This window comes from Xiphophorus maculatus, chromosome 22 (genome assembly GCF_002775205.1).
Source record: "Xiphophorus maculatus strain JP 163 A chromosome 22, X_maculatus-5.0-male, whole genome shotgun sequence".
NCBI lineage: Eukaryota > Metazoa > Chordata > Actinopteri > Cyprinodontiformes > Poeciliidae > Xiphophorus > Xiphophorus maculatus.
Window position 1 is genome coordinate 2,816,574 of NC_036464.1, and position 12,196 is coordinate 2,828,769.

The following is a 12,196-nucleotide window of genomic DNA, read 5'->3' on the forward strand; positions in this document are numbered from 1 at the left end:
AGTTGGTGACAAAACGCACTGTACATTATATACATAAGCTAAATTATTGGAAATAAGTTCACATATTAAATTTGTTTAAACCATTTTATTGACGCCGTACAGCAACATGCTCTCTCCGCTTAGCAGCCAGCGCAGAGCCAGGGGTTGCGCAATCCAAGGTGAGGCAGAGCTCGCTGCTGCCTCACCGGCATCGCTTCCAAGCATTTGAATGGGAAAATAAGAAAATTCAGCCATTTTGAACAAATAAAAATCGAAATTGGTGAAGCTACATGAAAAATAAATATTTTTTAGTACAAACCACCGGATGAATATAACAATTTAAATTACTTTATGATTATATATTTTCTTTCTTTCCATGATGGCAGGTGAGGCACTGCCTCACCTGCCTCCCCTGACCGCACGTCACTGATTAGCGAAGTTATATAAGACCCTGTTTGTCAGTCTTCATATAAAATCTGCAGTAAAAACCAGACTAGTAGTACTTTCTATAAAAACAAGCTGAGAGGCAACTTGTTTGAAAAAAAGATTTTACTAAATAAAATAAGTTCATAGCTGCAATAATTGCAGCCAAATATCATTAAATGATCCAATATGAAAACAGATCAAAACGCATCTTCAGATTATGAGTGAACTGCATTTGCACCTTGAAGAAAAGGTTAAGAAAAAATTAAAGTTTAAATTCTGCTTTAATTTCAATTTAAAGTGTTAGAGGGGAAACGATCAGAGCTCAGTTTCTGACTGAAAGCTCATCAGACACCTGATGGGTTAGAAATGTAGTTAAACGGGTTAGGGGTTAGGGTAGGGTAGGGTAGGGCAGGGCAGGGTACGGTAGGGTAGGGTACAGTAGGGTAGGGTAGGGTAGGGTACGGTAGGGTAGGGCAGGGTAGGGTACGGTAGGGTAGGGCAGGGTAGGGTAGGGCAGGGTACGGTAGGGTAGGGCAGGGTAGGGTACGGTAGGGTAGGGCAGGGTAGGGTAGGGCAGGGTACGGTAGGGTAGGGCAGGGCAGGGTACGGTAGGGTAGGGTAGGGCAGGGTAGGGTACGGTAGGGTAGGGCAGGGTAGGGTAGGGTACGGTAGGGTAGGGCAGGGCAGGGTAGGGTAGGGTAGGGAAAATAAAGGCGCCGTGCTGAACGACTGCTCAGCTTCAGCCTCATGTTGACAATACTGAGAGGAAATTACAACATATTTAGACCAACATGTTCAACTAAAATGACCAGAACCTTTTAGAACCTGCAGAAACCCGAATGACTCAGAACCAGGCGGTCAGCTTGGTCTCATGTTTGTTCTTTAATCGATCGAACATCATGACAGGACAGAGACTGCAGCTCCTCACAGTGTTTCACAGACTACAGAGTTCTGGAGCGAAGGCACCAAACTAGAGATTACTCCTCCCAGCCGGGTCCAAACGGACCGAACCAGGCCGAGGGAAGAACACGCGACACGAACACAACATGGAAACCCAGCGGCCTCTCAGAACAGACCCGGTCAGCGACCCGTTTGGGGAGCTGATTGTCGGCTACATTCATCTCCTGGCCTGAAAACAACCAGCAAAGTGCAACTTCCTGCTCAGACCGCCAAAATAAAGTTAGTCTGCTAGAAAACACACAGCAGGATATAGAGACACCAGCAGCTACAGCATGCTTTACCACGGAGGCTGGACATGACGGGTTTCTACCTTCCACCAAACATTCAACAGCGTTCTAGAAAAACTAAAACCTCCATTACAGGACAGGTCAGAGGTCAGGGGTTACCATGGCGACCACTAAACCACCATCAGGACGAGCGTCTGGCCAAGCATCAGGGCGATTTTAGATCGAAGAAAATTTACACCAAAAAATCTGAAATTTATAAATTAGCTTCACATATTTACAAGAAATAAAAACTGGTGTGAAAAGTTGTAAATTAATGAGAAAATTAAAAATTTTAATTGATTACGAGGCAGAAACGTCTGATTTTAGATTAGGATATCATCACCTTCCGTTAAAAATAGTCAGATTATTCTGTGACTATTAATAATCTTTATAAACTAGATTAATCTAGTTTATAAATGTTGTATATTTTTGCTTTTTAATCTTTTTTTTCTTGCAAATTTACAAATTTTCCAAATCAGTAAAAATCCAAGAATAATTTAAATTAATTTGGAAATTTCAGTTTGTTGGTGAAAATTTTCTCAACATTATTTCACACTGCAAAAACACCAAATCTTACCAAGTATTTTAGTTTAGATTTTAGTGTAAATATCTTCATACATTTGAAATAAGACCAAACTAACCAGTGAGAAATGACTAGTGGTCGATTATTCTACTGGTAACAAAACATTTTCCCTCCTTGTAATAAGTTTGCCTTTTTTCAGTGCATTAAGATTTTCCACCAGAAAATAGAGCAGAAATAAGTGGGGGGAGGCCGGGGGCTGCACAGTGGAGCAGTGGGTAGCACTGTTGCCTTGAAGGTCCCGGGTTCGATTCCCGATGGGGTCTTTCTGCATGGAGTCTCCATGCTGGGTTCTCTGGTTCTCCGGTTTCCTCCCAGTACAGAAACACGTCAGGTTAGCTGGGTTCTTTAAATTCTCCCTCGGTGAGAGAGACTCTCTGTGTGGCCCTGCGATGGTCAGGTGACCCGGTCAGGTGACCCGTCCAGGTGACCCGTCCAGGTGACCCGTCCAGGTGACCCGTCAGGTGACCCGTCAGGTTACCGGTCAGGTGACCCGTCCATGTGACCCGTCAGGTTACCGGTCAGGTGACCCGCCAGGTGACCCGTCAGGTGACCCGTCAGGTTACCGGTCAGGTGACCCGTCCAGGTGACCCGTCCACCTGCTGACTCCACTGCAACAGGAGAGAAAATGGAGGGAAACTTGTCAGGATTCGGTGTTGTTGTCCGTCGTCTTCCAGCTTATTGAGTCGTTTTATTTACAGAACATTTAATAAATCAGAACCAGAACCTGAATGAAGGAAACATCCGGAACATTTTCCACCAATCAGGATCGGCTGGTTCAGAACACAAACCTTCTCTTCCGGTTCTGTTGGGTTCTAGATCATTTAAACCCATTTTTCACACGGTGGTTACGATCGGACCATCAGAACCAACTGAACACCAACCGGGTCAACATCTGTTGTTGGACAGAAAATATTTGCTCAGGATGTTGATTCACATCTTTAAGGTCCAGAAGAACCTGGATCAGAACCTGGAAACTGTTGAATCCGTCGTCTGGAAAACCGGACAGAAAAAGCAACCGAGCCCAGAGAAATCTGCAGAACCGGGTCAGAATGAAAAGGTTCAACCCGAGGACATGGAGAGTTTCTGATTAATAAATACTTTGGTTCTGACCCGATCGGTTTGTGCTGATGTATGAAGAACCAGAACCGCCCTGTAGAGGTTTGATCCGGAACCGAACACAGCTGGTACATTTAGCCTGGTCCAGTTGGTACTTCTGTTGGTTCTGCTAACTATCAGAACCGGGTTGTTTTCTGGTCCACTTCACCTCAGCAGACAAACATCCAGAACTAAAAGGTACCAGCAGAATTCGATTCAGCGCCTACAGGAACCAAGGGATGCCGGTTCTGCTGAGGTTCTGCTCAGGCCCGTCTGTCTGGGCCGTCTCCACAGTTCTAGGCCTCGTACCCGGTGGACCGGCGCCGCTGCTGGTTCCAGATGTCGTCTCTGTGCTCCGGCCGGCAGAACAGCCTGGAGGACTGGGCCAGGCGTTCCTGGCGCTCCCGGTCCCGGTCCGGACCCGCTTTGGAGCCCGGCGGCCCGCCGCCGAACCGGCAGGACGACTGAGTCCTGTTGTCATGGAGACCGGAGAACAGCTGATCCCCGGCGGACCTGGAAAAATCAGAGACGGTTACTGGGTCAGGAGACGATCCAGAACCTCCCACCGACCAGGAACCAGCAGAACCAACTGACCCAACCATGAGGCACGGCGGTGGCTCCATCATGGTCTGGGTCCAGAGGAGGAAAGTGTTTAGTTTATGTTTCTCCAGATTAAAACGGATCTGATCCGTCCTTCAGGTTCTGCTGATCCGAGGTTCTTCATTCGATTGTTTTGGCCTGAAAGCTGAACGCAGAAACGAAACGCTGACCTGCTTTTAGTGATTCTGTGTCGGCCGTCGTCAGGCTGCTGCTGAGGACGAGAGAGGAAAAGAAAAACTACAAATAAAGAATCAGAAAAACTAAAGCAGGAAAAACAAAACTGATCTGAAATCAAGCCAGAGTCGCCCCTCCACCAGGGGGTGCTGCTGTACCTTGTGGCGCTCGCCCTGCGCCTGGTAATACTCCACCAGCCTCTCCGCCAGCGCGATCCGACCCAGCAGGTTCTCGATGAAGCGCTGGATCCGGACTTTCCCGCTGGTCTCCTGGCGGGCCGCGGCCTCCAGGAACCTCTGGATGGTCAGAACCTCCCTGGAGGAAACCAGCAGGAGGTCAACCCGGAGGCCGGTCGCTGTGACCCGCTCCGGTCGGACCCGGCCGGTCCCTACCTCTCCCGGCGCTCCAGCTCGCTCTCGGAGGCGTTGAGCTGCTCCCTCAGGGCGGCGATCACCATGACGGCCACGTCCACCTGCCGGCTGAGCGAGCGCTCCCGCTCCGCCACCTGCTGCCGCTCCTGGGCCAGGTGCTGCGAGTGGGCGCGCTCACACAGCAGCTCGGTGTCGGTCCGGGCCAGCTCCGTGCTGACCTTGGCCAGGCGCCGCTGCATGGTGCCATCGGCGGCCCGCAGGATGCCGGCCAGCCGCCGCCGCACCGCCGCCGAGGCCGCCGCCGTCTCCCGGCCGCAGTAGGAGCTCTGCGCTGGTGGAGACGGCGAAGAAGAGACGTTAACTTCCTGCCGGTGGACGAGGAGACGCGCTGGAGGAGAAACTCACCAACCAGGTCCAGGTTCGGGTTCAGGTCCGGGTCCGGGGACGCCGGAGGGAACCGGAAATGACGGAGGCGTCCTGAGTCTGAATGTTTGACTTCCGACTCGTCTCTGGTCTCTTCTGCTTCCTCTCCATCCTCCTCTTCCTCTCCTGTATCTTCATCATCCACCTCTTCCTCCTGCGTCCCCACGCCGACGCTCTGGGTGCGCCTCCTCACCGCGCCGTAGGAGTGCAGGTAGCCGCTGTCTCTGCTGTCGCTGAGGGAGCGGACGTGAGGCGGCCGCGCGGCGCCGTGCTGCCCCCTGCGGGCCGGGAGGCTGGCGTCCTGCCAGGCGATGGCGGCCGCCAGTGGGTCGGGGTGCGACCCCGTGATGCTGAAGTCTCCAGACACCACGTCCGGAGAGCGGTAGGAGTGGCGGTACTCCAGGTGGGCCCGCAGCGAGGCCAGGCTGCGGAACCGCTGCTGCTCGCCACATCGGGGGCATCGGAACGGGAGCTCACAGGAAGTGACGGAGTCCGGGAGGGCGCCGCAGGCCTGGCCGTTCCTCTCCAACAGGAAGGAGCCAGAACCTCTGGAGCACAACTTCTGCTGCATCTCTCCACTCCTGAAGAACAGGAAGAGAACCTGTTGGTACCGTCACGTTTCATACCGAACGTTCAACTTCCTCCCTTTGACCCCTGAAGGTTCATTAGGGACTGAAGTTTTCTGCTCATCTCAATAATGACAGAAACTGAGCCAAACAGGTGCAACACGACGTTCATCCTCTACCTGCTACACTGAGGAAGCCTGGATAAAAGTCTAAAGTAGCCTTTATTTAAGACCTTTATAATGAAATTTAAGACCAAATAAAGAGTAACTACTAGGGATGATGGAGGATCATTTTATAGGTTGGGAACAGAAGTGAGTCAGTGGCAAAAATTAACATCATCCATCAAACTTTGGATGAATTTGCACTTATGATAGATGCAAATTAAGCTAGCGGGCTAGCAAAGGTACATTAGCAGCTACTTACTGAGTTACAGAACCGGATGAAAATGTCAGAGTGACTCAAACTGCCTGACAGAAAAGTCTTCAACAGAAAAACTCCACACCAGATAAAAACAGTCCTGACACGATTCAATTTAAGACCTGATTCACGTATTTAAGGCCAACTTACATATTTAAAGACATTTTAAGGCTTTTTAAGGATGACCTGACTGACTCTGGTTAGGATTAGAGGAGCTGATGCCGTTTTCTGGCCGATCACTGACTGTTTTTATTTTATTGAATTTTTAATACATCTGCAAAATCAGAATCAGGAAAACTGTTGGAAACGTGGAGCGATTTCCAGACCTTTCTTAACCGAGATTAAGATTAGGGAATAAGAACGTTTACTCCTGAATTACACAAAATTAAAAACATCTACTGATTTATCGCTGCATCGTTTGTTTCAAGCAGTAAATCTATCAGCAGTTCTGGTTCTGGTTGGAACTAAACCGGCTGCAGTTCTCCATCCGACCTCCTTAAAGAACCTGACCTGCTGGTTCTGGTTTTGGCCGGTACCGATTCTAAGATCAGATCCAATTCACATGAAGTGTTGGATCAGGGTCGGTTCACCTCCCATGTTTAAACAGAGGAACCGACTCAGAGCCTCGGGTTTCCTCCAATCAGACGTGACAGAACTGGAGGTCAGGATTAGTTTAATCCCCGACTGAATCCGTTCAGTGAATGAGGAATCTGTTCAGTAACGGATCAGGAATCTGTTCAGTAACGGATCAGGAATCAAAAGTCTAGACGTTCAGATTCCTGAATTTGATCAGATTCAGGAATCTGTTTAGAAATGTTAACTAACTAGAATCAGAAATCTGAACTGATTCAGGAACCTGTTCAGGATCAGGACTCTGTTCAGAGAATCAGATCAATCTTTGCCAAGAATCTCTACATTCAGCGCAGAACGTTTTCATTCCTGGAGTCAGAAAAGACCTGAGGGCGGAGTGATGCTGTGGGCCGAGACCTTAATGAGTTCTGGTGAACAAACGGATCAGAACTTTAAACTACAGTAGTTCTTTCAGGAAAGAATCTCTCTGTTCACACTGAGTTTCTGTTCAGAACCTGAATCAGAGCCCAGGCCCACAGCATGATGAGCCACCACCATGCAGACAAACCTGAAGGTTTCCAGAGATTAAACCTGATCAACATGAACTAAAGACAGAAATAAATTAGGATGAAATAAAGAAAAACATGTTGGATGATAATTAATGGTGAGATAATAAATCGATCTCTTCTTATTGATCAGTTATTTTAATATTTAATGATTCCTGGATCAGTTTCCTCTGATTAGCATCAAATTAAATCAGTTATTGATGCACAGAATTAACTGATCAGAATGGCGCTAATTATGAATGCAAAATGAGACTAATTGGGTCTGATTGATCCGAACTGCAGCTTCACTCACAGAACATCAGCCGAACCGGGCCAGCATGGTTCCGGTTAATCTGGGTTTAATTCTCCGGCTCCAACAGGTCAGTCCGTCCTCGGTCTGTTCTGCCCCGGCTGGCAGCAGCTCGCTGTGACCCAGTAACGCCGGACCGGACCGGAACCAGAACCAGAACCAGGCGCTCCTTCTCACCGACTGAAGCGGGTTTAGGCGGAGCGTCTCCGGCTGAAGGAGTCCTGTCGCAGACAGAGACGGACCTCCATGATGTCATCATCAGCAAGCTGACGACGCTGCTGCAACACACTTCCGGCTGGGCTTTTCAGAATAAAACCAAGCTGACGGTCACTGTTTCTGTTTAGAACAGAGAAATCTTTAATAATCTGAATATTATCTCCCCAGATTAACATCGCAGTGCTACATAAACTCAAAACATTTCATTAACGATAAACTAGAAAACAAAGCTGCGAACTACATCCGGTAACATCGAAAAGCCTCGGAATCCATCAACCGGAAGTAAAAACTGGCTCATAAAACATGATTATTGGTTTAATAATAAAATATAATATAAAACAACAAATAAAACGTTGTTTTATTTTTCTGCATGTTTTCGTTGTTCAGGACCTCCTGCTGCATCCCTGGATACATACATGACCCAGAAACAGGTTTAAAAATTAAATTAAATTAGCATTTAAAAATGAAAATGTCAATAAAAATGTAAGTTAATAGTTAAGACTGAAAATCTCAAAGTACCATACTTATAAGTTAATTTTATTATCAGCATCAGGGATCAAACAACAGCTAAAAATTTTATTCCTGCTTAAAGTATTTTTTTAATTTACTAACATGTAAGTTCTTACTAGAAATCATTTTGAGTTTGAATTTAAATCAAACTGATACTGAAGGGAATTAAACCTGTTATATTTTTAACAGTAAAAAAAATAGCAACATGTTGAATTTTATTTTCATATTTGCTTTCTAACGACAACCAACCGCTTTGACTCCTTCCAGTCTGGTTTCCAGTCTCACCACAGCACAGAGACTGGCCTAGTCAAAGTGTTCAATGACATCCATATAAATACAGACTGTGGCAGAACCACAGTGCTGGTTCTGTTGGACCTCAGTGTTGACCATGACATATTACTGAATCGACTGGAGAGTTGGGTCGGGCAGGCTGACCAGAGGAAACTTATTGTTATCTACCAACCCTGAACTCCTGGCTTACAGACTTTAGATCAACATTAGATTATTTTTCTTCTTTTGCTTTTTCCTTTGGTTTGTTATTTTGTTTCTATTTCCTTTTAATTCCTGTAAAGCTCTTTGTTTTGCCTTGTTGCTGAAAATGTGCTATAGAAATAAAATGACCTTTGCTGTTGCACATTGCAGCTGCTGTCAGTAAATGACAAAGACCTGGACCAGTTGCTTCATTTGTCTGTAGAATGTAATATTTCTAATGAATTTGGTTCAGTTGACAGTGCAGTGTGAAAGTGGATTTCACCTGCTGAAAATGGAACAAATGTTGTAATTTGGTTCCCAACGAACCGAGCCTGTTGGACTGTCAGCTGTGAAATCAGGCTAAAGCTTCCTAAACACAGAACCAGTAGATCCACTGGGACCAGTTCATCTCTGGTATTTTAGTTCCAGTTTGAAGAAAACTAAAGGTTGAGATTGTGTCAGTTTGTAGTTTCCACAGAAACTAGTGAAGAATTATCTGTTTAAATGTGTAAATATATATTTTCCTTATGATAACGTCCAGTTCAGACTTCAGGTTCTCCCTCTGTTGTGTGTCTGCAGATTGTCAGGTTGTCTGATCTCAGAGGAAGGCTGTGCTTCTCTGGCTTCAGCTCTGACCTTTGACCCCTCCCATCTGAGAGAGTTGGACCTGAGCTACAATCATCCAGGAGACTCAGGAGTGAAGCTGCTGTCGGCTGGACTGAAGGATCCAAAGTGGAGACTGGAAACTCTCAGGTATGGAGGAGGAAGAGGAGAAATGATGAAGACTCTCTGGACTCTTGGATCTGCTGGTTCTTGTTGCTCCTTAAACTCTTTCACAACCCATTGCTGCAGCTGCTGCAGTCAGGATGCTGCTTCTTCTTGGCCTCATTGTAAATGTTTACAGCGCCTCCTGGTGGTGTTGGTTGGTAGAGGAAGTGCTGAGAGGTTGGAGGTGTTAGTCAGAGGTGTGTGATGATGGAAGCCTCTCCCTGGTTTGAGTCTGAGCTCAGAGAGCAAATCTTTGATTCTTGTTGAACTCTTTGTTGGATGTGATGCAGCTTCTCATTTTAATGTTTGTATTTCTGGATGTTACAATGAGACCACAGCAGGTTTTCAGCAGCAGCTGTTGGTGTTTCGCTGCTTCATGTGTGAGGATGGAACAGGTATCCAGGTGTTGATCAGAGTTTAGGTTGATTGTATTTTAATGGTGATGATTAAATCAGGTTGAGCTTCCAGAAATGTTTCCTGATGTCCTTTTAGGCTTCAGTGAGTTTCTCCAGGTTGTTACTGAGGGATTTCCTTTCTCCTCTGTTGGAGCTGCAGCAGCACCAACTGTCCTTCCTACATCATCATCATCATCATCATCATCATCATCATCATCATCATCATCATCATCATCATCATCATCATCATCAGCTCTCAGCTGTTTCTTTTTCTCTAGATCTTTACAACAAGTGTCCAGATGTTGGACTGTCTCAGTGAAGACAATGTGTGTTAGAGATGTAATGTCCATGTTTGCTGCTGATAGAGTCTGATGGTCTGACCCTCCTCCTCCTTTCAGGGTGGAGCCTGATGGAGTCCGATGGTTGACACCAGGTCTGAGGAAATGTAAGTGTGTTTTTCATCTGATTCATGACAACAAAGCAGCTTCATTCAACCATCTTCAAACATAATCAAAGATCAATAAATGATCAATAACTGCAGCTGGTTTGTGTTTGTTCTCTCCATCAGATTCCTGTCAACTCACCATCGACACAAACACAATGAGCAGATTACTGAAACTGTCTGAAGACAACAGGAAGGTGACACTTGTGGAGGAGGATCAGTTATATCCTGATCATCCAGACAGATTTGATTACATTCCTCAGCTGCTGTGTAGAACTGGTCTGACTGGTCGCTGTTACTGGGAGGTTAAGTGGAGAGGAATAGTTTATATATCAGTGAGTTACAGAAAAATCAGGAGGAAAAGAGACCGTAGAGACTGTTGGTTTGGATGGAACGATCATTCCTGGAGTCTGATTTGTTCTGGTGAAGGTTACTCTGTTTGGCACAATAACATACAAACTCGTCTCCCCTCCTCCTGTTTCTCTCACAGAGTAGGTGTGTATGTGGACTGTCCTGCTGGCATTCTGTCCTTCTACAAAGTTTCCTCTGACTCTCTGACCCACATCTACACCTATAAAACCACATTCACTGAACCTCTCTATGCTGGGTTTGGGTTCTGGTCCAAACTTTTTGATGGGGTCAGGACATTAAGGTTTAATTCTTCACTGGTTCTGTGCTGAGTTCAGTCTAAATATTTTCCTCCTGTCAGAGAAACTCTCTCTGTTGAACAGTTCAGTCTCTACATGTTTGTCTCTTTCACTCAGAAACATTTTCAGTTTCATGGATTCGGTTTCTGTTTGAAACTCTAAATGATTCCTTGGGAACTTTTTCCTCTTTCAGTCCTTGATGTCTGCTGCAGATACTTGGTGAATATTCTAATACAAGATTCAAATAAATCATGCATCTGTTTTCAGATGTCTGTTCATTATCACCTTATGTATAATAGTGTTGACAAACTGATTGTCGGCTCTAGTGGCCTTTATTTGAAAGTAGTTCGACAGGAAAGAGGGTAATGAGAGGGGAAGACGTGTAGCGGGTTGAGAAACAGTAAAAAAAAAAATTAATACACCCCCTATTTTTGAATCAGGATTGGTCTTATCTTTCTTGTCTTTTGTCTTCCGTTTTTCCTTAAGTACTGTATATAGACGTGTTTGTTGTGTGCAGGTATCTTGCCAGAGGGGGCGCTCTCGTGCCGCTGTGGGTCTAACAGGGAGAATGAGTTTCCTGGCTCTGCGCATGTGCAGCTCAGAGTGAACGAGCTCTTGCCAGACTAACATTTGTATCAACTTGCTTCCTCTGTGCTCCACAGATCTTGGTTACACAGGATTCATCTGCACCACTTGGTACTGGCGATTTGCCCCTGTGCCACCACAGCACCCCTTAAAATGATTAACAGCGTTGTTTCAGACTACATAAAATCTGAAAAGTCATTTGTATTTATTGACTAACTTAGACATCCATCCATCCATCCATCCATCCATCCATCTTCTTCCGCTTATCCGAGGTCGGGTCGCGGGGGTAGCAGCTTCAGAAGGGAGGCCCAGACTTCCCTCTCCCCAGCCACTTCTTCTAGCTCCTCCGGGGGAATCCCGAGGCGTTCCCAGGCCAGCCGAGAGACATAGTCCCTCCAGCGTGTCCTGGGTCTTCCCCGGGGCCTCCTCCCGGTGGGACGTGCCCGGAACACCTCACCAGGGAGGCGTCCAGGAGGCATCCTGACCAGATGCCCAAGCCACCTCAACTGGCTCCTCTCGATGTGAAGGAGCAGCGGCTCTACTCTGAGTCCCTCCCGGATGACTGAGCTTCTCACCCTATCTCTAAGGGAGAGCCCAGCCACCCTACGGAGAAAACCCATTTCGGCCGCTTGTATCCGCGATCTCGTTCTTTCGGTCATGACCCAAAGCTCATGACCATAGATGAGGGTGGGAACGTAGATCAACCGGTAAATTGAGAGCTTCGCTTTTTGGCTCAGCTCTCTCTTCACCACGACGGACCGGTACAGCGCCCGCTTGACGGCAGACGCTGCGCCAATCCGCCTGTCGATCTCCCGCTCCCTTCTTCCCCCATTCGTGAACAAGATCCCGAGATACTTAAACTCCTCCACTTGGGGCA

At 46.8% G+C, this 12,196-nt stretch overlaps 1 protein-coding gene and 1 long non-coding RNA gene across 6 annotated transcripts; one reads left to right on the forward strand and one right to left on the reverse strand.

Annotated features, from left to right (window-relative positions):
• Positions 1–1,268: 1,268 nt before the first annotated feature.
• znf365 (zinc finger protein 365) lies at positions 1,269–7,695 on the reverse strand. 5 transcript variants are annotated; one of them, XM_023328040.1, is made up of 6 exons: positions 7,463–7,688; positions 4,860–5,458; positions 4,476–4,785; positions 4,242–4,398; positions 4,080–4,120; positions 1,269–3,822 (listed from the first exon to the last, which is right to left on the reverse strand). In XM_023328040.1, exons 2-6 carry the CDS (start codon positions 5,446–5,448, stop codon positions 3,606–3,608), a joined length of 1,314 nt encoding a protein of 437 aa, XP_023183808.1. In that variant the 5' UTR covers positions 5,449–5,458; positions 7,463–7,688; the 3' UTR covers positions 1,269–3,605. The 5 variants fall into 5 exon arrangements, 3 of the variants coding, with proteins under 3 accessions (XP_023183808.1, XP_023183807.1, XP_023183809.1); XM_023328039.1 differs by having other exon boundaries at positions 7,289–7,688; XM_023328041.1 differs by having other exon boundaries at positions 4,080–4,117; positions 7,289–7,687.
• A 1,507-nt stretch (positions 7,696–9,202) lies between these two features.
• LOC111606752 lies at positions 9,203–10,301 on the forward strand. The gene is made up of 3 exons (XR_002752229.1): positions 9,203–9,235; positions 10,044–10,090; positions 10,214–10,301. It is a non-coding gene; the product is annotated as an uncharacterized LOC111606752 (long non-coding RNA).
• The last annotated feature ends 1,895 nt before the right edge of the window (positions 10,302–12,196 follow it).

Coding starts and splice junctions, on each gene's coding strand:
- znf365 (XM_023328040.1), bottom strand. CDS start 5,448: ATGCAGCAGAAGTTGTGCTCCAGAGGTTCTGGCTCCTTCCTGTTGGAG. Junction 4,121..4,241: donor CGCAGGGCGAGCGCCACAAG/GTACAGCAGCAC, acceptor TCTCGTCCTCAG/CAGCAGCCTGACGACGGCCG. Junction 3,823..4,079: donor CACAGAATCACTAAAAGCAG/GTCAGCGTTTCG, acceptor TGATTTTTCCAG/GTCCGCCGGGGATCAGCTGT.